General features: G+C 35.2%; 1 protein-coding gene and 1 long non-coding RNA gene across 11 annotated transcripts in view; one reads left to right on the plus strand and one right to left on the minus strand.

Moving 5' to 3' along the window:
• Nucleotides 1-25719, plus strand: part of ARHGEF28 (Rho guanine nucleotide exchange factor 28) — a 378068-nt gene that overhangs the window by 202987 nt on the left and 149362 nt on the right. For 8 of the 10 annotated variants that reach the window (XM_074208046.1, XM_074208045.1, XM_074208043.1 and 5 more), the window contains 2 exons: nt 3276-3328; nt 3961-4012. In XM_074208046.1, coding sequence (XP_074064147.1) covers nt 3276-3328; nt 3961-4012 — 105 coding nt within the window. Of the gene's footprint in view, nt 1-3275; nt 3329-3960; nt 4013-8854; nt 23927-25719 lie in introns of those variants that run through there. The other 2 variants (XM_074208048.1, XM_074208049.1) reach the window with 1 other exon arrangement.
• Nucleotides 5461-24565, minus strand: LOC141502994 (uncharacterized). The gene is made up of 3 exons (XR_012472734.1): nt 24464-24565; nt 10825-10941; nt 5461-5555 (listed from the first exon to the last, which is right to left on the minus strand). It is a non-coding gene; the product is annotated as an uncharacterized LOC141502994 (long non-coding RNA).

A 25719-nucleotide genomic window follows, 5' to 3' on the forward strand; every position in this document is an offset into this window, starting at 1 on the left:
GTTTGTCCTAAGAGGACTGTTGAAGATTATTTCTGGAAGGAAGGAAGGAAAGAAGCATTTATTAAACACCTATTATGTTATAGGCTTGTGCTAAGCATTTCACAAATATTATTTCATTTGGTCATCATAACATTTGGCCATCTGAGAGGATTATGATTATTCACTTTTTAAAATGGAGGAAACTGAGCCAGACAGAGTTTTACATGACTTGCCCAGGTCATATAGAGAATAATTATCTGAGGGTAGATTTGAACTTAGTTCTGTCTGACTCCAGGTCCACTTAGCAGCCACTAGACCATATTTCTGTTATGTCTTTCAAGGAATCTTAATTAATTCTGATGTAATAAATTGGAGACACCTTGTGAGAGGAGAGCCTCCAGGGAATACATGAATACTGAAGAATCACATGCTTTTTAAAACAAACAGTAAGCAGAGGAGAGGGAAGCTGCAAGATACAGTAGAAAGAACACTCCCTCTGGAGTCAAAATTTCTGAAGTCAAATCCTGTACTGATACTTACTACCTTTGTGACCAGGAGCAAATCACTTTACTTCCTTGTGCCTCAGTTTCCTCATTTGTAAAATGAGGAGGTTAGACTCACTAACTTCCAAGGACTCTTCCAATGCCAAATTAATGATCCTATAATCTTGTATTCTCTACCTCTCTTTCAATCATGTCATCCTTTTTTCAAATTTTGCTTATCAAAAGCATGGTTGTTCCCTATTAATAACCTCATTAATAATGATTTTGATGCATGTGTAAATAAGTGTTAAAAGGATAATCTACAGATGAAAAATTAGGCAATATAGATAGTTGCTGATGCTCTGTGGCACTTTCTTGATATGATATTGTTATTAATAAGGTCTTTCCCCATATCTTTGTGTTTCTTCCTCTCCTTTGGCTACCTCATGAATCAATCTTCATAGGGTTGCCTCATAGGGTCTCTTCTATGGACACATGGTTTTAGAACCAGTTATTTTTCTTGTTTTTTTGTTGTTCTCTTTAATGTTATCTGGACCCCTTTTTTAGGACATTTGCTACTGTGAAGTTAAAACCTAACAATGGTAACTCTACTTTCCTTTGATGGTGAGGATAATTTTCTTCCATTTTTTCTGTTTTTTGGGGGGGTCCCTTCCCTTTTTTTACCCTTCATTGATTTTGGCATGACTCCCTAAATGAATATCATGCCAAATTTTCTCTCAAATGCTTTTATCTCCCTTTCTTCTGCTTTGCTTTTTAAGGCAATCATCAACTTTCTTCATTAGCTTTTGCAAATGAATTTATAACATAGATCAGTGTTGTCTTTGACTGCTATCTCTCTCTGGTTTGCAAGTTAAGTCAAGTGTTTGTGGATTAACTGTGCTTATTTTGATCTCCTGGCTATGGTGATTGATTCACATTGGTTAAATTTCTACATTAAATTTTTATAATTAGTGAAATTTTTAATGATCAATTACTTGTTTAATTAATGATTGGTTTGTTTCTATTGTATGTCACATCCTTTTCTCCTTATTCATTTAAAAAAATTTTCCCTTTGCCCTGACAAACCATGGTTTAAGTATAAACAGTCAATTTTGAGATGACTCTTACATCATTAATGAATATTTTTCTCTCTCTTAAAATATTTAAATTTCTCTTTTTGGGGGGGGGTGACTTTTTTGAACTGGCTAGCACAACATTGATTTTTGTGAAGAAAATATCCATGACATAAACACGTGAGGTTTCTGAATAGTCTCTAAGTCCTTGACCTATCTTATTCCTTCTTCCTTGATCCATGCCTTCCAAAAGATTTCTCACTATTTTGACCTATTTTACTTTTGCTTTCAAACTATCACTTATCCGAATGTATTTAATATATAGGACATAGCACAATGCAGAACTACTTTCATTAAAAATCCCTTAATCATGGCAGAAGACAAGGATATATGGAAAAATTCACCTGCTTGGATTTGAAACATGAGTCAGTTCATGTTGACTATGGTTAGAAATAAAGTAAGTAATGGGTGTTTGTTATACCCCAGTTATTTTGATTAGTGGTTTTTTTATGCATAACATATTATTTCAACAACAGTCATGTGCAGCAGCTGATTTTACAGGTCAAGATTTGGCAGAGAGACACAGTCATAATCCTAGAGCTGTAGAACAGCTATGTGGTGTAGAGGATAGAATGTTGGGTAGAATGAGGAAGACTCATCTTAGTGAGTTCACATCCAGCCTCATACATTTTTAGCTAAGTGACTCTGGGCAAGTCACTTAAATCTGTTTGCTTCTGTTTTCATCTATAAAATGATCTGGAGAAGGAAAGGCAAACCACTTCAATTTCTCTGCAAAAGCAACCCCCAAATAGGGTCATGAAGAATCACAAATGAAAGAAAACAATTGAACAACAAAAATAGTGCTGTAGAACTGGAAGAAATCTTTGAGGTTATTTCATTCAACTCCTTCATTTTTCAAAAGAGGAAACTGAGTCCCTGGAGGGGGAAATGATTTACTTGTGATCACCCAGGCATTAATGGCAGATTTGAGAATTTGAACCAGGTCAAGTCTGAAGTCAGTTAAGTCAAGAAGGAAAAAAAAAATCTGTCTGTTCCTTTCCATGTCTTAAATGACAAACAATTCTAGGAAAACCTGCACTCAGAAAGGAGATACTGAATGTGTTCTCTTGCTTATTATTATTAGCCAGAATTCTGTGTCTGTTTTGAGATGTACTGGAACCTATCTAGTATTTGAATATAAAGAATAAAGCTACATGTATTTTCATTTCACCCTATTTATTTTTTGTCTTTATTGCTTCTGAGAAGTTTGCTATAAAGTAATTTGCAGGATGTACAAATCTCTTTTTTTTGAATGAGTCATCTATCAGAGATATATTTTTCAATCTGACATCTTTGGCATCTGAGGAACTGGACATTTGGGATTTCCTTTTATGGGTACTGAATCATGTTTTTTGATTATGACTTAATTTTGAAAACTGTTTTGTTTTCTTTTTTGAATTAAGTGCATTTATTCATTTAATGCTTATCTTCCCCCCTTCCCACTCAGGATATCCTCTTAAAGCTCCTGAGCTTGTTTACAGGTTCCCCAGTACTAATAATACAGCGACCCTAGACCTGGTCTACTTATCAATCAGTTCTCTAGTTTGTGCGCTTGCAAGAAAATAGGGGGGATTGGTTTATATTCCTTTTTTAGTTTCTTTTTTCTCTCTGAGGGTAAGAAATCAGCACCCACCTGTTATAATTTTTCAGCAGATGCTGATGATAAATATCCATTTTACAGAGCCTGAGAATCTGGTGTCCGGCAAATCACCACCTGAAAGGGAAGATGTGAAGGTAATTATTTTTCCATTCTTTCTTTTCTGGCAATGCCTGAATAGCTGAAATAAGAAAATTAGCATTTAGAAATATCCTCATAATGTGCAGCTATTCAGAAACTTCTCTTAATTACATTAAAAAATCATTTGAAATTTTTTTCAGTGAAATGAGCATCTTGGTTCTTCATTATCAAATCAAATTATCCTTCTGAGTTGTTTCCTAGGGAAGATAATGCAGAAAATTACTTGCAAATAAATTTGTTCCTTGAAACTAGCTATTTGCAAATATTTGTCAGATGTATCTAAACATGATTTAAATCATAAAAGTCCTTCTTGAGGACAGAATAATTTGTAGGAAGCTTTAGGATATCACTGTATCCCCCAGGATATCACCCCTTCCATGCTTTCAGTTCTTAGATATAATGTATATATATATAAGTCCTTAAATAGTCCTTAAATTGAATCTGTCCATAAGCATCACAGGCTGATTTTATGTTTTCACATGATTTTTTTAGTAACCTGTTCTCTAATAATATTTTCCAAAATGGTTTATCCAGGTTCTAAAACACAGAAATAATTGTAGTGCTAGCATTTTCATTTATGCTTTGTATATAAGTGGTGTGGGGGAAAAATCTGTCTTTTTTTTTTCAGGACTTCATTGATCCTATGGTTCAGCCAACTGAAAATGAAGATCTGGACTTTGGTAGGTTCTTAACTATCACTTTCCATTGTTTCACTCAAAGTTGGCATAAAGTGGGAATTAAAATAGTTCTATTTTTTGTTGTTGTGATTTCTCAGTTGTATTTGACTCTTTGTGACCCATATGGGGTTTTCTTGGCAAAGCTACTGGAGTAGTTTTCCATTTCCTTCTCCAGATTATTTTACAGATGAGGAAACTGAAGTAAGTAGGGTTAGGTGGCTTGTCCATAGTCCAGAGAGTCAGATTAACACAGGGTAAAGTAGATCTGGACTTCTTATGGGATATGTAGTCCTTTCTTTTCACCCCCACCCTAGTACAGTATCACAAAGTAGAATTTTTCAGGACTTTCTCCTTGTCTTCCTGGATGTTTAGTCCTGCTTATTAATTGCAGAAGGCAGAGGCAACAGAGACATAAGTGCTCTGACCTTCATAAAAGGGCTTCAGAATTATTTCTGGTTTGTCTGCTCAGACATTTGGATCAAATACGGGTACCCTTTATAAATTAAGTGCCAGATGCCTAAAAAGTGGGATCATGTCCTTGTTCAGAATTGGCCAGATTGTGGAGATTGGTCTGCTCAGAAGACTCCTTTCCATGCCTTTTCCTTATTATATCTTCCCTCAAGGTAGTTTTTGTTTCTCTTCCCCATCCCTTCCCCTGGTTTGCCAGGGACTCATTGAAGGGTCTGAATGGGACTTATGAAGCTATCTAGTGAATTGGAGACAATGGCTAATAACTAGTCCTAATTGCCTTGGGTACAGAAATGTGTGAACAGTTAGTTTTTTGGCAGCAAATTGGAGGATATGGTTCGATATGACTGATGAATTCTGTAAATATATAAGGAAAAATGATAAACTCTTGCTTTTTTAATTCATTAAAAGGTCAGGGAACCAAGATCCAGTCAATAAACTTCTTTGGCCTAGTTTTCCTGGATAACAGCAATCAAAGCCACCTTACTCTGGTCCATTTCTAATAACCAGAGAAGGGAACTGAGAGTAGTGATCAGAGTGAGTCAGTAGCTAGGCTTGGAAGAACTCACTAAGGAGACAACAAGAATACAGCACAACAAGGAAAGGTTCACTTCAAGTGACGTGAGTGCCTGAGGGCCCTTGGTGAATTTGGCAGACATGTTGGTAAAAAAAAAAAAAACAGTCGGAAATCATAAAGTACAAAGCAGAACAGAAAGGAAGTACACACAGTGGTGATGAATTCAGCTGCTAGTCCTTGGATGTCAGCCAGAAGCAGCTAGAATATTTCATTCTTCATTAAGAAACCATGATAATTAGAGCAAGAACTCAGATTTGCACCAAAAGAAAAAAAATGTGCATTTGAATATTTTTTTCTCTTTGGGATGAAAAGAATAATTTATTCATATAGTGATGAGGGTAAAGAAAGCAAATGGTCCAAACATATATACTTGTCACAGGTCACTGGTACCTGAAGCATCACTCTTACTCATTCATACAGGATGTATAATCTATAAATTGCTTCTTGCTCCAAGGAATGTTGGCTTTGAAGACTTCCCACATGAGGAAGGGTGGTGTTTTTCTGTAAAAAAAAGATAAAGATGTGAGCTGCTTTTCAATTTGGGTCTAAAAGTGACTATATTTTCACAAGTTTCCATATATTCAGTAACAACTGATACAATAGTTTAAAACTAAAGGCTATGATGCATTCTGCACTTAGTATAGTACTCTACAATTATAAATATTTAGTAAATGCTTTTTAAAATTAATTCCTTGATTTTTTTGTCATCACAGCATCTCAAAGATAAAGTGAAATGAGAGATTTAAGAGAGGTAAAAAGGGCCTATAATATATGTGTATGACATTAATCCTTTGACTAATAGAGAAAAAAAGGAAAGAAATAAGCATGCAGCTACTATGTAGCAGACCCTGTGCTCTGCAGTTTGCAAATATTGATTCAATTGATTCTCATAACAACCCTGGGAGCTAGGTGCTATTATTTACCACATTTTAGGAAACTGACTCAGACAGTGGTTAAGTGACTTTTTAAAAAAATTTTTGTTAAAGATATTTATTTATTTTGAGTTTTACAATTTTTCCTCTAATCTTACTTCCCTTCCCCCACTCCCACAGAAGGCAATTTGTCAGTCTTTACATTGTTTCCATGCTATACATTGATCCAAATCGAGTGTGAAGAGAGAGAGAGATCATATCCTTAAGGAAGAAACATAAAGAGATAACAAGATCATACAATAAGATATCAGTTTTTTCCCTAAATTAAAAGAAATAGCCCTTGGACTTTTTTCAAACTCCACAGTTCTTTCTCTGGATAAAGATGGTATTCTCCATTGCAGAGAGCCCCAAATTGTCCCTGATCGTTGCACTGATGGAATGAGCGAGTCCATCAAGGTTGATCATCGCCCCCATGTTGCTGTTAGGGTGTACAGTGTTTTTCTGATTCTTCTCATCTCACTCAGCAGCAGTTCATGCAAATCCCTCCAGGCTTCCCTCATTTCCCATCCTTCCTGGTTTCTACTAGAACAATAGTGTTCCATGACATACATATACCACAGTTTGCTAAGCCATTCCCCAATTGAAGGACATTTACTTGATTTCCAATTCTTTGCCAGGTGGTTAAATGACTTGCCCAGGATCACACAGCTGGGAAGTGTCTGAGGCTGGATTTAAACTCAGGATTTCCTGCCTCCAGCAGTAATCATTATCCACTATGCTATCTACCAACCTTCAATAAGAAAGATGCAATATCTTTTTGTGATGACATCTATTTTTTTTGGTAGCAAATTTACACTGTTGATATTTGAGGATTTCTCCCCCCCCAAAAAAAAAATACCTAAACTGACAACTTGGTATGATGAGTGAAGAAAATACATTGGTGGTAAGGTTAAACAAAGATTAAAGCTCAATAAAAGCAAACAGAAGGAGTGTGTATGATGTAGGGAATTAGCTGGAATATTTGGAAATTTTATTGATTCGAGTTGATGAACAGAGATGAACATCCCATCTCAGAGGTAGCAATCTCTATAAGTATTCATTCCATCAATTCTTTTTGTGAAATATTAAGTCTAAAAAGCTAACTCAATATTTGGTTTGAGGTTTAAAATAATAAATATAAATGGAAGTGCAATTTCTGATGGTTTTCTCCTTTTAGTAAACTAGTCTAATTCTTTGCCACTCTCCATCCTTGAATCCCTTGACCTCTTGTTTTATCACTCTCCAAGTCTTGCCAAACTACACACATGCTTTAACCTTATTACCCACCTTTTCTCCTCTGATTCATAGACTTCTGATGTCATTGGAGAAAGTCATAATGCCTGGCTGTAACTGGTCCAGTACAAATTTGTCTTCTAGTTTTAATTGTAACTTCACTACTGCAGATTATTCTTGCTTGTTGATTCTGTGTCTTTATCCACAGCAAGTTATCTAAATCTTCTCTTTGTCTCCTAAACAATCTCTTCCCTTTCACTAGAGGAGGTACATACTTAACAAAGAAAACAGAGGTCATCTTCTCCTCTCTCCAAACTTCAAAACCTTAACATTTCATCTCCTAGAATTCCCTCCTTTTCTGTAGTCTGACAGAAAAAGGGATGTCTTCTATTGGCAAAGACCACATCTTTTAAGTGCACCCTTGACCCCATTTCCTCCCATGGCTTCTATGAACTTGCCTCTTGGATTCTCTTCTTTTTTGTGTTCTATCCTTAAAAATCCCAATTTGATTCTCCCATCCTCTCCAGATCTTATTCCAACTCTCCTCTTTCACAACAAAATTTCTCAAAAAAGCAGTTTACACCTATCGATTCTATTTCCTCACTCACTTCACAGCCCTTTGCAATTGGACTTCTCATCTATCACATATCTGAAGCTGTTTTCTCTAGTTACCAACTGACTCCCCTAGGCTGAATTGGCTGACTTTTTCCTCAGTCCTTGTCTCTTGACCCACTGAAGCTTTTGACATTGTCGATCAACTTCAATTCTTAGACACTATTTTTCTTTGTAGCCTTTGGTACCCTTCTCTTTCCTGGTTCTCTTTCTACCTGTCTGACAATTCTTCCATCTTTTTTGCCAAGTGATTATTCATATCTTATTCTGTACCAAGACATTCCCCTCTCCTCGTACGTTTAGGCTCTGCTCTGGATCCTTTTTATCTGCATCTTTATACCCATTCTCAGTTATCACCTCTATGCAGGTGATTCCCTAATCACAAATTTCACCCCAATTCATCCTTGAACCTCTAAACTCCAGGCCTATATAGCTCATTAGCTCACCTGCTGGATATCTCCATTTGGATAACCAGTGCTCTTCTCAGATTCAACATCTAAAATGGAATTCATCCCCTCTTTTCTCCACCTCTCAGTCAATCCTTTAAAGTTTCCTGTAGCTGTTAAAGGCATGGTTACCCTATAGTCATTCAGTTTAAAAATTTGGAGTCATCCTTGAGTCTTTGCTTTCCTTTACTTCTTCTATATAATCAACAATGAATTTTGTCAGTTTGATCTCACCAATATCTTTTACATTTGTCCTTCTGTCTCTTATACAAGCACTGTATTAGTTCAGGTTTTCATAACCTCTTTTTTAAACTATTCCAAGTCTCCTAAGCTATGTAAAGCACAAGAGTGAGCAAGTCTTTTCCCTATTCAAGAGTCTTCTGTGGCTCCCTGTTGCTTCTAGGATAAAATCTATACTCTATTGAGAATTTAAAATCCTTTGCAGACTGGCTCGTCTACTTTTCTAGACAAATTTTGCACTATGCCTTCAAGAAGATTTCCAACTAACCAAAATGATCTACTTTGTTCCACAGACTCATCATTCCCTCTTCCGGACTCCATGTCCTGGAATCTTTGACCTCAAGGCCCTTCTAAGGGAAGCATTTTCTGATCCTTTTCATTTTAAGGAAGGAACTAAACATTTATTAAGTGCTAAGTACTTAACAAATATTATCTCATTTCACAATAACCTTCACAATAGCCTTGAGAGTCAGTTACTTTTACTATCCCCATTTTAAAATTGATTAAACTGAGGCAGACAGAGGTTAAGTGACTTGTCCAGGATCATCTAACTGTTAAACTTAAATATTTCTGACTCTAGGCTCAGTGCTCTATGTACTGCACCACCTAATTATGTCTTTTTAGTTCTCTACAATCATATTGTAGCTATTCGTTTGTTCAAATGTTTTTAAGTCCTTTCCCCTAGAGAATCTAAGTGGAATTCAAGGCCCTTTTTTAGCTTTTATCTTTACATCACCAACACAAAGCCTTGCTCATAGCAGTTGATTAGTAAGAACTTGTTTAATTGAATAGAATATAACTCCAGTGAATTAATGTTTATGTAATGTGGTTTTCATGGATAATCATAGTATGTCAGTGTGAATTACTGCATAGTGAGGAAATGTTATTTGGGGTGGAGCTGGGGCAGGGCAAGGTGGATATGTACAGAACAGTTAACTTTAGATAGCATAGACAAAAATTTTGCCTAACTGAATTTGTCTGCCACAAACTTCTTGGTTAAAAAATGTTTTTTAATTTATTTTGCTCTGGAAAAAACAGTAAGATAAAAGTTGTTGCCTTGATGAATTTTGTTGGTCCATTTGTTTGTCCACACACACACTTTGTTGTTGTTGCTACTGAAGATAAGGAAGAATTGATTCATGATAACATGTAGTAGCTAAAAAGGAGAGTAAAAGAATCTTATTTGCGTACTTGACTTTCCTTATAACAGCTCTGAGAGAGAAGTGATTAATTATTGTCATATTTATTTATTTTTCCAACTTCATGCAATGTAGTTTTCAATAATAATTTTTAAAGGTTTTTAGTTTTATGTTTTTCCTCCCTCCCTCCTTTCCCTCCCCTGCTAACAGAAAGCAATCTAATATAGGCTTTACATGTATATCTGTACTGTCATCATTTTTAACAAATGAAGAAATTAAAGATTCATAAGAGTTAGAGACTTGCCTAGGTCCACAGCTAGTGTCTGAGATAGAATCTAAACTTTAGGCTCAAATCTCTCATTCCTTGCCTTGTATCAATTGAAGTTTTAAAGTTGTATAAATCTGATACCATCCACAGAAGCTCAACCACAAGTATCTAACATTTTTAAAACTTTTCATGGTGTTTATTTTAAGCAGATTTTTATAGAGTGCCTTGGTTTACACATGTAGCTTGCACTTCCTTTTTATTCCCTGTACCACTGAAAACTCTTTGTGTAATTAATTATAGGTAATATGGAGCAGAAAACTTCTATTAGTTGTTTGGGTTGGGAATGGGTTTTAGAGGCCCTAAGAAGAAAGATAGACATATAGCTAAAACTAGAAAGAAGAAAACAACTCATCCACATGTCAAGAAAAAAAATCATCAGACTGATAGGGGAAGAGAAGGAGATAGAAACGCACAGCAGGATGTGATGTTCTTCAAACTGTATAACTTAGAAAAACAACTTTTTAAAATTTGTTTCAAGCGAGCCCAAGAGAAAAATATTCTCCAAATAGGAAGAATTTTTTTTAATAAAGGGAAGCTTGAAGGAAATAATTGGAAGAAAAACCTTAAATGAAATAACCATGTAATACAAAAGATCTTGTAATAATAGTAGCAGAAGTAATGATGATGACAATAATAACAAACAATTCCAGATTTATATAATAGATTTGAAATTTCATATGCAATCATTTTTTATTATACTATGTTATGGAAATGCTTGTTTTATTGCATAAATTAAAAAACCAAAATATAGACATTTCAAATTTCTATGGCATATTAATTTTATGTATTAGTCTGTTAGAATCAGGTAATATTGTTATCACCAATTTTCAGGACAGAAAACTTGAGGTTCAGAGAACTTACTTCACTTGTGAATGGTCACATGGTTAATCAATGTCAGAGTCAAGATTTTGGCCCAGATTTCTCTTGACTGAGTCCAGGGTTCCTTTACTTTCCCCCACTGTCTGGAATGTTGGGTTTCTAGAAGAAAGTTTGAACAAGTAATTTTCTACATTTTTATATATTTATCTGGTAGTTGTGATATAAGGACATGAACTTCAGAGAAAATCTGAGGAGTGGTGATAATTGAAAGCATTTATTATTTGGCACATAATCAAGTAAACAAAACTAGGTCACAACAGTTTTTTTCCCTTGTATCAAAATAGTTTAGAGAAGGAATGAAGACATATCAAACAACAAGTCTTGTTCCCAATTTCCTGTGAAAATGAAGCTTTTGAAGTGTCTCATATACATTGATTTCCTTATTTCTCTAATGTTGGTTCAGAAACTGAAATTTATTAGATCTTAAACTCATATTAGTTTCCTTATTTTTCTAATTATGACTCCGATCCCAAGGAGCTTATTCCATCTTAAATATGATACCTGAGGCATTGGACTTTATCTAATGATTTCCCACAGAGAGATCACTAGGAGTTTTTTCACGGGATAAAAAAAAAAGTTGTGGGGAGGGGTGACAGTATTTCAAAATGAGCTCACCCACTCATCTATATTGGTGTCCTGAGACAAAGCCTCATTCACCCAGGACAGATTCTGACTTTAATTATCCAGGTGACTAGATTGAAATTTAAAGAGAATTACTTAGTATTTTTTTTTAAAAGGTATGAGTTAAAAGCAATAAACCCCAAGTTCTAATCTTGTTTTCCCTGGAACATAACAATATTTTCATGCTGAATTGTTCACAGATCTTTTTCTTTGTACCTCAGGCTATATGGAAACTTTCTCGTTTTTCTTTTTTTAAGGCAAATGGGTTTAAGTGGCTTGCCCAAGGCCGCACAGCTAGGTAATTATTAAGTGTTTGAGACTAGATTTGAACCCAGGTACTCCTGACTCCAGGGCCGGTGCTTTATCCACTATGCCACCTAGCTGCCCCTATATGGAAGCTTTCATTGGATTCTCAACTTTTTGGTTTCAGTCAACCCTGCCTAGCAAATTGAAGTTTACTAAGAACTAGTTTTGAAGTTAAAAGAGGGAGAAAATTTCCTATTAAAGACCACTCAGAATGTAGTGTAATAATGTGCAAATTCTGGATCAAATTTTCTTCCTTTTGTTTATTTTAATTTGATTTTCTTGTTGTGGTTGATGAAGTTCTTAAATATATTTTTTGGTAGAAAATATTCTGACTTATTGGAATCTTTCTGGGCAATATGAAACATAATTTGGTTCTCTTATCATAAGTCTTTTTATATTTACTGTGGCTTTATGGTTTGGGGAAGAGGTCTCCTTGAGGAATAAATAGTAAACATTTTTGAACTAGTCAGTTGCTATCTTTTGGAAAGCATTGACCAAAAAAGTTGAAAGAATATCAAATGTAGATGAATCAAATAAACAGTCAGTCTGGACTGGGACTTCTATAGTACACTTCTCTTGACTTTTTACAAAGAATATGTTACGTTATAGGCACTGGGGCTAGAACTCTGCCTTTTGGGCACTTGCCAATCTACTTCATTAATGAGTCTGTTCTGAAGCAATATTGATGAGTGACTAACTTCCATTCTGGAATTTTTTAACTCAATTAAGTTCAATTGAAGAAGTACTTTTTGAGTACTGCTCTATATTAGGAAGTTAGGTGATTCAGTGGATAGAGAATTGGACCTGGAATCGGGAATTCCTGAGTTCAAATCTGACCTCATTTGTGTATTGATTATGCAACCCTGGGCAAGTCACTTAATGCTTTTTCACTCAGTTTCATCTATGGAATGACTTGGAGAAGAAAATGGCAAAACCACTCTAGTATCTTTGTCAAGAAAACCTAAAACTGGATTTCAAAAGAGAGTCAGATATAACTGAACAATAAAAGTATTGGGTATTATGATAGATGTTAATGTTCAAAGACAAAAACTATATAGTCCCTGCCCTCAAGGAACTTATGTTCTATTTAGGTTGAAGTGAAGTCCTGACTTTTATTTTTATCAAAAGACTAACCTATAGGGCATGTTTGAACAGTAGACCTTTTGGTAACTGCCATAAACCTGAGATTCAACAGCTGTGTGCGCGCGTGTGCACACACACACACACACACACACACACACACACACACACACACACATTCTCAACAACATATAAATACCAAAAAAAATATTGAATTTTATTGCACTAACAGCATACATATGGTTTGGCTTATACTGTATGTGTGTAAGATACAGATTGATGATGGGCCCTTGTAAAATGATTCCTTCATCTGCTTTCACTGAGTGACCTGATAAATATAAGAACAGAAAGAAACATTTCATAGTGAGTTATCTTGATTTATTGTCTGAGAAAAAATTTTTAATAGAGAAAAATTGATTCTAATTTATTTTCATTGACAATAATGATGGAATGAATGGAAGTTCATCTCAACCTAACTTAGTCTATTTGGTATTGTTTCTGTTATATCTTTGAAAGATATGGAAAATATGCCTGATTACTTTTAAAAGGCTTTTATTAAAAATATTAAAAACTGACAAATAGCCATAACAATGGGAAAAAATATCTCAATACTAAATAAGTACCGTTTTTTTGCTATTTTGATCTTTCCCCCCCTTCTTTTATTTTTTAATACAGATTTTATCTAAGAAATCATAGATAGATTTCAATCTGTGTGAGTGGAGAGAATTTCCATACCAGGAATTAATTCAGTGACAAAATTACAGCTCTTCTGTGGGTTCATGTACATTTATTTCCTCATTAAAAATGAGAACTCTACTGTTTAGCTTTGTTTAGCTATCTCATGTATTAACTGAACTGGAGGCAGTTACATACGGAACTCAAACAGCCAATAATAAGAGTGTTGAGTGGGGAAATGATCTACTGTTTTCTTCTGACTTGTCAATGGATAGAAATGGGAAGGACTGAAACTGAGGATACCTACAACTTGGATGAGCTCTTTAGCAAATTCTCTGGTTTTTGAGTATTGATTAAAAAGTGTTGTTTAAATCAAATATATGTCACAAAGTCATCCTTGTCTCCTAACATGCCTCAGATTTGGGGGAAATAGATTGACAGGGCTTTCACATTCTAACATCCATACAAATGTGGAGTTTTTTTTTTATTTTTTTTATTCATTTAAGGCAATGGGGTTAAGTTACTTGCACGAGGTCACATAGCTAGGTAATTACTAAGTGTCTGAAACTGGATTTGAACTCAGGTCCTCCTGACTCCAGGGCTGGTGCTCTATCCACTGAACCACCTAATATGATTTAGTTAAATTCTCTCATTTTTCAGTTGAGGAAATTGACACCTAGAGAAATAAGTCATTTGTTCAAGGTCACATAATCAGTATTAAGTAGGTGTCACTTATGTATCACTTGCTTGATAGATTCAAGGGATATACTTAAGTTGTAAGGGATAAAGGCAAGATTTGAATCCAGGTTTTGATTTGCACATCTGATGCATCAACCACATTATCATCTCATGTAGTTGATTTTACTGCTCCAAAAATTGTTACCAGTCACATAATGCATTTTATACCTTGATTCAATCCATAGGTAATCATCAACCCTTCCCTCCTCTCCTGACACATATATAGATTAACTCAAGCTAAATGAGTTACAAAAGGTGACATCTTCACTCTTAGAACTTGCTCAGAATTCTGATTTGATCAATGCTTTCCAATTCTCTCAGAATTTTCACTCCCCAAATAACTCCATTCATTCATCCCCCATCTATTAAGCATCTACAATGTGACACTGTGCAAGTGGTTATGAGTACAGAGACAAAAAAATTTCTCTCTGCTCCCTGGAAGATTATATTCTCTTGACTTTTGTGAAATGAATACTCCATTCCCTTAAAAGATTATTTTGACATTCAAAATAATATATTACAATTGATGTTCAACTTACTTAAAGAAAAATCTTAAAGAAACCATAGGTATTAGAAGGTAAAATGAGAGTTTGAGGTGTGAAAAGAATTTGAGAAATCTTGTTTATGGAATTTGTCTTTAGAAACTCAAAATTTTATTTATAAACAATCATCATCTAACCTTTGATACCATGGTCATTTCAGGAATTAATATACTCACATATTTATGTACATGCACATGCAAGAATTATGTCTATGGGATTTCTGGGCAGCAAGTTAGTTGATTGTATAAGTTTATTTGCATGAGTTCAGACTTGTTCATTATTGACTGCCTTGTAACTGAGTTTCAAAAAAGGATAAGCTCAATTAAAACTTTGGTTAGCTCTCTTTACTAGATAGTGTAAGTGCTAACAATTTATTGGGACAATTTTCCTTCATCCTCAGGAATGTCAAATTTAAGAGAAAATTCTTTATTTCATTACTTCTCATCTTTAGCTCTAGCAAAAATGTATTCAGTAGCTTTTAAGATCAGTAGAAACAGGGAAATATGTTTTACATCATTGCACATATATAACCTTTTTAAAAATTATTATCTTTTTAGGGAAGGGGAAGGAGAAGATTTAGAACTCAAAAACTTTTACAAATGAATATTAGCAATTATTTTTTACATGTAACTGGTAAAAATAAAATATCATTTAAAAATACTTCAGGGGAGAGCTTTATAAAGCTATCACATGGACTAAGCTGGGTTTCATATGTATTACACATGTAACCAGAGCAGTCAATGATAGAACCCTGAGTAGGAAATGATCTGCTGTTTTCTTATAGCTTGTAAATGGATAGAAAAAAGAAAGAAGTGAAACTGAGAATAACTGCAACTGAGGATGAGCTTTTGGGGCAAGTTGTCTGGGTTTTAGTACTTTTGAGGGGATCATGTAGATGGTCAACCACTGAGATTTCTATGATTTTCCTTTTTTAAGGGAGACCTTTCTTCTCTCTGACTATTACTTTAAAGGTTCAATTAGTTCCTTTCCTCTTTTTGTTCTCTCTTTCCTTACCCTTTCCTCTCTTCCCATTTCTTGATCTTTCTCTGTTTCTTTTACTGGACCTTTCCTTAAAATGAAGAAAAACATATAACCAAAATGGATCAATAAAACAACTATCTTGAATCTATATACAAATGGATGTACAGCTTTCCATTTCTTCTGCCTCCTCCCTTACAGGAGGAGGGAAGTATATTTTATCATCTGTTGTCTGGAACTGAGATTTGTCATTACAATTAATTTGATTTCCTTCCTCTGACTTCAATGAGACCTTCTCTCTGGCAACAGTCCTTAGGGTGTTGTGAAGAACAATTCAATTATCTTTGCAAAGATAATGAAGTAATAAAACTCTTTAAGGTCTTACTAGTTCCCCCAAGGAAACTTGGAAACTTCATATAATTTAATATTTTTAAAAAATTCAATTGGGGTCATGAACTGTATCTGAATTCTGCCTACTCAATTCATTTGAGAAAACATAATGTATTTATTAAGTCCTTCCTCTGTGTAGAGGCTATGCTAAATGCTATTTGAAGCTAGTAAGTTTACATAAGGCACTGCCCTCACTCTGATCATCTCTAAAGTCATTAGTAAGTCACATGCACAGAAAACTTGTGGGCTATCTCCCAAAGCTCTGGACTTTTATGTACCAGGTCCAATCTTGAAATTTTCCATTTTGATTCTATCCAGAGTTTACTTGAGGGAATCTCCATAGATAGCTAATGTTTAGGTTTTTAATAGATGGAGGCGGAGAGAGTAAAATTGATTAACTTTATACAGTTATGCCTCACTTAAATTCAACTCATGTTCAAGTCAACATTATTCTCATGAAGTCATTGATCCTCTTAGAGACTGAAGGACGAACATCAAGAAGAATAAGATGTAGGTAAAAAGTTTTTAATAGACTAGAATAAACAATTCCAAGACATGAACCCCTCTCAGGCTATCTCACCTTTTATCTGTTTCAAACTGATCACCTTTCTTAAACCTCCTAATTAGTTCCAGTGCTGGTCCTTTATCCCATCTAGTTGATGATCACATATGTCTCTGTGGTCTCTTGTTATTGGTTGTGAACTCTACTGGTCCTGCCTTCAGGGGAGCAAGGTACCTCTTAAGAGTTCTCTTAGGTTTTACAGAATTCAACAATTTCTACCTACAAATAAAAGAGATAATTTTATCAACATATAAAACGTTTTTGCATTGAAGAGTTCTATATAATATTCATTTGTATCTATTTCAGTTTTATTTTGCCTTTTTTGTTCATGAGATTTTATGGTCTTCTGACCTATTTTAGCTCTGTTCTTTGCTGTTTAAAGCAGAAGCATGTGTCTTATGCTTGTTAAACTTTGTTTCAGACTATTCTAGGATTGATTCCACAGTAGGTAGAACAGTGGCGTAAGGAAGATTCATCTTTTTGAATTCACATCTGGCCTCAGACACTCAATAACTTTGTGATCATTACTTAACTCTTTTTTGCCTTGGTTCCTATTCTGTAAAATGTACTGGAGAAGGAAAAGGAAAACCACTTGCTAAGAAAACCCCAAAGGAAGTCACAAAGAGTTGCACAATTCAAATGACTAAACAACAACAAAGGATTGATTCCTAAAAGTTTTTTAAACTTCATTTTTCTTTGAATTAATTTACAATTTTTGATCTTTTCTTTCCCCCAATTTTTTTCTTTGGAAAAACAAGAGGGCAAAAGATTTAATTATCAAAGGCACTTTCATTAAAAAAAAATTATTAACAAATGCAACTGAATGAGATTTGATTTCAGTTTGAACTCATGGAGGAAAAAGGGAATGGAATGTCTGGTTACTTCCTTGCAGTTGCATTTCTGCTATTAACCAGCTGGGGCATTTTGAGTATTTAATTTCTTGCAGCATCAGTTTCCTCATCTGCAAAGTGAAAAATCTAAAGGAAAAGTTTATACAGCCCTTTAATCTTTCATTTTATTCCATTTTCCTTCTTTGTTTTTTCTTAAGATTAAGAGAAATGTCTAGATGGAAATGAGAATCTGATTACTTTTTAAACACTCTCTGTATATTTATCCTTTTAATTCTCCTTACTATCTTGTAAAGTCTGAAAATCACCTACTCATGGACAATATAGAATGTGTATAAGTAGAGATGGATTGTGGTACATTTAGGTATAAGAGCACATGATTGTGAAAAGCTATTTAATGAAGAGAACAGTTTATCACCATATAGGTTGAGCTAATCTCCCTTAATTAGACCATGGCAAAAAAAAAAAACTGAAGAAATTGGAAGAGGGTTGGGCATAAGTGACATTCCCACTGTGCCCTAGAGAGCTAATATGGCAGAGAGAGTGTTTATTAAACTTAAAACAAGAGTCAGAAGACTAGATTTGAAGTCTAATTCTGCTACTTCTTAGGCATTTGGCCTTGGCCAAGTCAGTTCAACAAACTATATTACATTCTAGACTCTGTTATGTCAATGATTATTGTTGTTGTTGTTGTTCAATCTATTCAGTCATATCTGTCCCTTTGAGAGCCCATGTAGTATCCAGGGGTTTTCTTGGCAAAGATACTAGAGTTGTTTGCCATTTTCCTGTCCAGTTAATTAAGGCAAAAAAAGGCTAAGTGACTTTGCCTAAGGTCACACAGCTAGTAATTGTCTGAGGCTGGATTTGAACACATCTTCCCAACTCTAAGTCCAGTACTCTAACCACTGAGCAATCTAGCTGCCCCTGTCACTGGTGATACAAAGTACAAGATGAAAATTCCTGGTCTCATAAAGCTTGCATTCTACTAGAGAGATAAAACATGGACACAACATGTACCTATGCTGGGTCTTGAAAGAAAAGAAAAAACACAAAAGATGGTGAAGAAGGATGGTGGGAGAGGGAGGGGATGTCAGCACAAATTCATTGAGATAGAGCTTTTTAATTGATATATTATTATATGAAGCACTATTACAGAGCACAAAGCAAATTTGGAAAGTCACTTCACCTTTTTTAGAAGCAGCTCTGGGCCTGGACTCAAGAAGACCAAAGTTCAAATCATATTTATTAGCTGTGTAACTCTAGGGTAGTCCTTTTTCCACTGTCCACCTCAGTTTCCTCAACTGTATAATGGAGATAATAACAGTAACTCCCTCCCAGGGTCATCAAATTGGATAATATTCATAAAGCATTTTGCTCAGTGTTTGATACAATAAGCACTTAATTCCTCTTCTTCCTGTTTTTCTACCATCTCTTTCCCCTTCCCTCTTTTTCTTGATCTGATTCCTTCCTTATTTATAAAATGAGAGGAATCATTTATAAGATCGTTTTAATTTTTGACATTCTTTAATTCTATGGTAGCAGAGCTATTCATTATTTTTATGATCAGTAAACCTTTCACAAACCTAGTTGCAAGATTTCTCAAGTGTTGAACCTTGTTTAAGGATCATTATATAAAATTTGAATTCCCTTGAGGCTCATGAAGACTTTGATAGCAAGTTTCCACTCCTAGGAAAGAAAGGAGCCAGGAGTCAGCACTGTTGGCTGGATTATGTTTTTTTTTTTAACATTTATGATTAATTTTAGTTGGGATGAAGAAGTCACAGTGAGGAAACTCCCTCTATGAATGAGAATCTGAAATTGTTCTGCAATTTATAGCCTTAAAGAGTTGCCCAGGCATTGAGAGGTTAAGTGATTTACTTACCCAGCTTGTTCAAAAGGCTGGATTTGTAACTGAGGTCTTTTTAACTTCAAGGGAGTCTTTGACATATCTACCATGCCATGATGCCATTGTATGCATGGATACACATATATACATGCACACTCATACACACTTATCCACATATTCTACTCATATATTCACATCCATATAGCCAAATGTATACTGAAATTGCTATGAAAATACTTTTCTCCATTGCTGGATGATTTAGAACACTTTCACACATCTCAATATACTAATGGATTACTTTATTGCTTTATTAATATTACTCATTGTTGATTATTATTAATAATTAATCATTAATATTGCTTTAATATTTTTACATTAAAAAGAAGATTTCTTTAAAGTGTAATTGTAACAAATAAGGACATGATTTTGGTGGGGGATAGAGGAGTGTTAGAATCACACACACACAAACACACACACACACACACAGCTCTAAAGAAGATTTCATGCTCTCTTCCATTTATAGTCATGCGTTGATTGCTCCCTCACTGAAATTTCATGTTAATTAAAATGTTTTGCGAAGTGTTTTCCTTGACCTTAGAGATCATTTAGTCATACCTCATCATTTTATAAATGTAGAAATTGAGATAGACAAGTTAAGTGATTTATCCAAGGTCATTGCTAATTAATGACAGATCTCTTCCCAATCATTTTCTTTCTGTTAAATTCTACTGCATTTTACTTGATATGTCATGATATGAAACACATTATTTATATAACACATACATAATGCATATATAAGTATGCATGTATAAATATAACCACATTTAAGATTTTTTTTGTTTTTGTAAGGCAATGGGGTTAAGTGACTTGCCCAAGGTCACACAGCTAGGTAATTATTAAGTGTCTGAGGTCACATTTGAACTCAGGTCCTCCTGATTCCATGGCTGGTACTCTATCCACAGCCACCTAGCTGCCCCCACATTTAAGATTTTAGTATTTCTTCTAGGAAAAGCAATTTTGGATAGACAATTGTTGAAATCACCATCCTCCAATATAATATCAACAACTGGTAATGATATTAATATATAATTTCCCACAATTAGGCTTGTTGTGCAGCTCAACCTTAGAGTAATTTCTGGCACCTAATAGATAGCATCAGATGAATTTAATTGAAAAATTTTACACACAGAACAAAAATAAGAGAATTTTGTCTGATAATTAGTGAAATTTTCATGGAGATTATTATATTTTGTGAAGGCTCTTCTTTATCTGGGGATATTGAGCTAGTCTTGATAGAAGACTTGAGAAGCTTCTCTCCCTTTTACCCCTGTTTAATAAAATCAGTTGTTTACCTGCTACCTGTGTCAGATAAAGGAAATTCAATCCTGGGACTGGCCTTTAATCTGAAATTCTCTTTACATTTCCAAGGACTTAAAATGTCCATAGTGGTTGTTATTTATTTATTCATTCATTCATTCATTCATTCATTTATTTATTTATTTTGGCAAGGCAATAGGGTTAAGTGCCTTGCCCAAAGTCACATAGCTATGTAATTATTAAGTGTCTGGGGTCACATTTGAACTCAGGTACTCCTGACTCCAGGGTCAGTGCTTTATCCACTGAGTCCCTTAACTGTCCCAGTAGTAGCTATTTACAGGTTCTTTGAACAACTTAGTGTCTCAGTTTTGGATTGGTGAGGGCAGTCTGATATCTTTTCTCATCCTCTAGCTAACCCTGACCCTAACATGCCAACATTTCCTATGCATCTAAAAATGTTGCAGTACCCCAGTTTTCTTTTTTGAGTCACAAAATTTCCTTTGGGCCAGGATTGTTCAAGTCATACAGGGCTAGTTCTCATAACATTCAGAATAGAAGGATGGGTCTGAGGAAGAACCTGGGTTACTCCTTGTGACTTTGGGACAAAAATATATTACTGTTTCAGTTTATTTACATGAAGGTTAGAACAGTAAGGGACTGATTTTCCCATTTTGTAGGTGAGAAAATAGAAAGACAGAGAAGTTAGGTGATTTGTCTCTGGTAAGATAATTATTTAGGTTGGCAGAAAGAGAATGTGCAAAAAATAGGGTATTTATCAAAACAGAAATAACTTCTCATAAATTGAAAGTATATAACAAATTCAGCTCTTGATACAATTCTTACTTGGATTAAAAATTAACATTTTCCCTAACTTTGCTGATGCAACAATCACTATTTCCTCAGTTTGCAACATAATTGAAGTAAAATATTATTGAACACACGTCACCATAATCCAACTCCACAATGATTTGGTTCCTATATTGTATTCTCTCTCTCTCTCTCCCTTTCTAAACTACAGGAAATAGATTAGAAAAAAAGTTATGAAGTTCAGCTTTTGAGTAATTGAAAAAGATAATATCCCCTCTTTCATGGTAAAGGTCCATATGGACAGAATATTGCATCCATTGCCTTGCATCCAAGGCTATTTCCAGTTGTCCTGTTCATATTCAGACACTGGATCTAGATGACCCTGGAAGAGAAAGTAAGGCTGGCAACTTGGCACTGTACCCTCCTCACTAATATCCAATTCAGGTGCTTGTCATGGCATCACCTCCCTTAATGTCATGGTCTTTGAGAACAAAGGACAAGCATCATCATCATTGTCATCATCATCATCATCATCAACACAATCCTCCGTGGGCAGCTTGATGACTTGGTGGTTGCAGTGGTAGGTCTGGGGTCAGGAAGAACTGATTCAAATTCAGGCTCAGTTTATTAGCTGTGAGACCTTAGGCAAGCCAACTAACCTCTGGTTGCTTCAGATTCCTCATCTGTAAACAGTGATAATACTATCTCCTTCCTCCCAGGATTGGTATGAGGATCAAATGAGATAATATCAGTGCCTGATACATTGTTGTTGTTCAGTTGTGTTTGAAACTTTGTGACCCTATGCTGTGCTGTTCATAGGGTTTCCTTGGCAAAGATAGTGGAGTGATTTGCTATTTTCTTCTCCAGTGGATTAAGGCAAGTTAAGGTTAAGTAACTTGTCCAGGCTCACACAATTAATTTCTAAAATTGAATTTGAACTCAGATCTTCCTGCGTCTACACCCAGCTGAGCCATCTAGATGCCTCTGTGCCTGTCACAGTGCCAAATAAATGTTAGCCGCTATTATATTACTATTATTATCTCTTAATAGAATATTTTCACTTAATCTCTTTTCTTTTTACCCATAGGTGTAGAGTAGTTAGAAAATCATGAAAGGATAAAAAGTATCCACAAAAATTCATTAAAACTCACATATCTACTTAATCTCCAGGACCACTAGAGACTTAGAGATTCCTGGGCTGTGCCATTTTTACTTGGTTAATTCCAGCCAGTTGGAAGTGTCTGTATTTGGAGAACAGGGAAGTTAATTTTGTGTGATGAAAAGATGTTGGGGGAAGGGGATAATGGATTCTGACTGAATGATAATTACTAGTGAGTTGTTCAGGGAGACTATGTAAGAAGGGATGATTTGTTGTAAATTAGTCACTAGTTGTATTGTTAAGAACTGAAAGTTTAGGCTGAGCTGTAAAGTTGCCAAGCCCACAAAATCCTTATGATGGAAGGCCTTCCTCAGTGACAGTTCTAAGAGGAAAACTCCCATCAAACACAACATATGTGTGGCTGGAAGACTCCTCTAATGAAATCTGTATTTTTCATTATAATATTGAGACTTTCTGCCCTTTAGTTTGGAAAAGATGGGCAATCTGGATTGTTAGACAGGTTATGGGTGCTTTTTCAGCTTCAAGACCTGTAACTTTGCCAGGGCTGCTAATAATAAGGAGATACATTGCCTGGCATGCAGCATCAAGCTTTCTGCTTGTATCTGCTCTCCGAACTCCAACTTTTAATCTAATGTTTCATAGAAGAAAAAAAAGCCAAAAAAACTTTTTCCTTCAGAAAAATGATTCTGTTGACACCAAAGTGAAGCAAACCTCTTTTTGGGACAGTGTGTTTTGCTTTGTATTTTTAAAAAATAGTCCTCAAAGGCTTACTTTCTGAGGCACTTTCAACCCTGGCTTCCCTCCAATTATTCATTTCCATTTTCAGCAAAGAGAAAAGGTGAGTTAATGATTCATTTGCTCCTGTTGACCTTTTGAATAACTGGACTGTGATGTATCAATGTTGCTTCTAGTTTTCTCTCTCTTGGGTGCTCTCTCTTTAAAGAAAAAAAAAAGAAGCCAAACCCCCTCCTAGTTTAGCTTTAATATTTACAGGCTGCGCTGTCTACATGCCTGGAAGGGAACACACCATTTACTGCTTTTCCCTCCCCTGAGTGAGTGAGCTATTTGATCCTGCCCCATTCCTTCCTTGACTTTGCATCACACTTAGACTTGACTGCCTTGAAACACGGCAAAGGGTTTTCTGAGGATCACTTGTTTGAACAGAAAGAATGGATTCAGATTCAGACTCACCTTTTAACTACTCATGGCCTTCATTTCCTAAAATGAAGATTCGACGAAGGGCATCCAGACAAGGTAGATGATACTATTTGTTGTTTTTGTTCTTGTGTCTTAAAAGATTAAAGACAAATTTTCTGACTCATCGCACAGGTAGCTATTTTTTAGGCAACAAATTTTATCTAACCTGTTAAGTGTGATAAACTATCACTGTTCTCCCTGCTCTTTCCCTTTTGTCCTTGGGAGCTGCATTGGAATCCTGACCTATTATGTTATACATAGGTATTTATTTAGTGGGAGTTCAGTGAAAAGTAGATGTTTGGGTTCTGGCACAGTTAATACTTAAGACAACTTTATGTGGACATTTAATACTTAAACTCTCTGAGATTTGTATTTTAATTTATAATATGTATTTTTGCTTTTTTTGGTTTTAAACTAAAGTAAGTTGTTGGATTGGTCTGAGCCCTTTGGAAATCTTACAAATGTTGTGAGAAGGAGAGCCTTACACAAATTTCAACAAGAATTCATCCTGCTAAGGAGTGAATAGAGATGTATTAAATATATTATCACTGGGTATCTTTTTTTAAAAAGTCAAAAGATCAAAGAAAAACTTACTTGAACTGTCATAAATGATGGCGTTTACACAGTTCTTGAACTAAGTACAAGCCACCTTTGTTGTAATCCAGTCCTTGGAAACCAAGCATGGGAGTGTGTGTGTGTGTGTGGGGGAGATAAGAGGAGGGGAGAGAAGGGCGTGGCTATACAGTGGTTTTAGTTGAGCATGCCCATAAAGGAGATGCGGTGAATAGCTGGTTTCTATTATTACAGACTGGCAAAGCTATGACATAGTTGATAGGTATTAGTTGCTTTAGGAGGTTCAAAATGGGACCCTAGAAAAATTGCTGGAAAACTCTTCCTTTCCTTTTCCAATTTTTCTCAGAGTTAGAGTGGGAAGGGAGCTTGGAAGCCATCAATCCAACTTTTTCATTTTGCAGATGAACAGAGGCCTAGAAGAGTCAAATGATTTGCCCAAGGTCACACTGATAAAGATGGAATTAGAAATCCTTTCTTCTAACTAAAAATCTAGTATTCTTTCCATTTTAAGTGGCTACTTCTGTTTTTGTATTCAAAGTAGAAAGTAGAACAAAATTGGGTTGAGGGGAAGGGAAGCTCACTGGTCCTTATGAAATTAGAGGCAGAACACTTAAACATATTAGTGAATAGAAAAATAGATGGATGTAAATTTCTGATGATTAGCACCTGCCTGGTCCATCATTTTCTTGTTCCCTTCCCCTCCTCTCTCTCTTAACAACATGTCCTGTCATTTAGGAAAAAATTATAGTCACAACCATGACCAAGTTTTTGTCCCCTTCAGTTGGAATCTAGTCTCTAGTGCTTTTAGGCATTTAAATCACCTTCCTTACATGACTGTGAGGTAGCATTACTATTGTCTTTTTATAGATAAGGAAATTTCAGAGATGTCAAGAATGTTGAGCTAAATATTAGAATAAAAGTTGCCAATATAGACATCTAGTATGGAAAATATTTTTGTTTTTCCTATAAATTGTGGAGGTTATCTTATTGCTGGAAGAAGAATTGACCTTGGTTAAAATTGGCCATTGTCCTTTGGGCACCATATTTTGTCCTCTGGGGAATATCATTGGGAGAAGGATCCCTTGGAGAGTGAGATCCTCTTTATCCCTCTATTTGGGATTGACATTGATCTGATGTCATCAAGCTCCCAAGTAGAGTTGGCACATTACTGTTTGGTGGGAGTATTTTCTCTCCCTCCCTCTCCCCCCCAACCTTAACTACGAACATATTGGATACAAAACCACAAGAACCACTGCTACCACAAAGCAACAGCAACT

Source organism: Macrotis lagotis, chromosome X, assembly GCF_037893015.1.
Source record: "Macrotis lagotis isolate mMagLag1 chromosome X, bilby.v1.9.chrom.fasta, whole genome shotgun sequence".
Classification (NCBI taxonomy): Eukaryota; Metazoa; Chordata; class Mammalia; order Peramelemorphia; family Peramelidae; genus Macrotis; species Macrotis lagotis.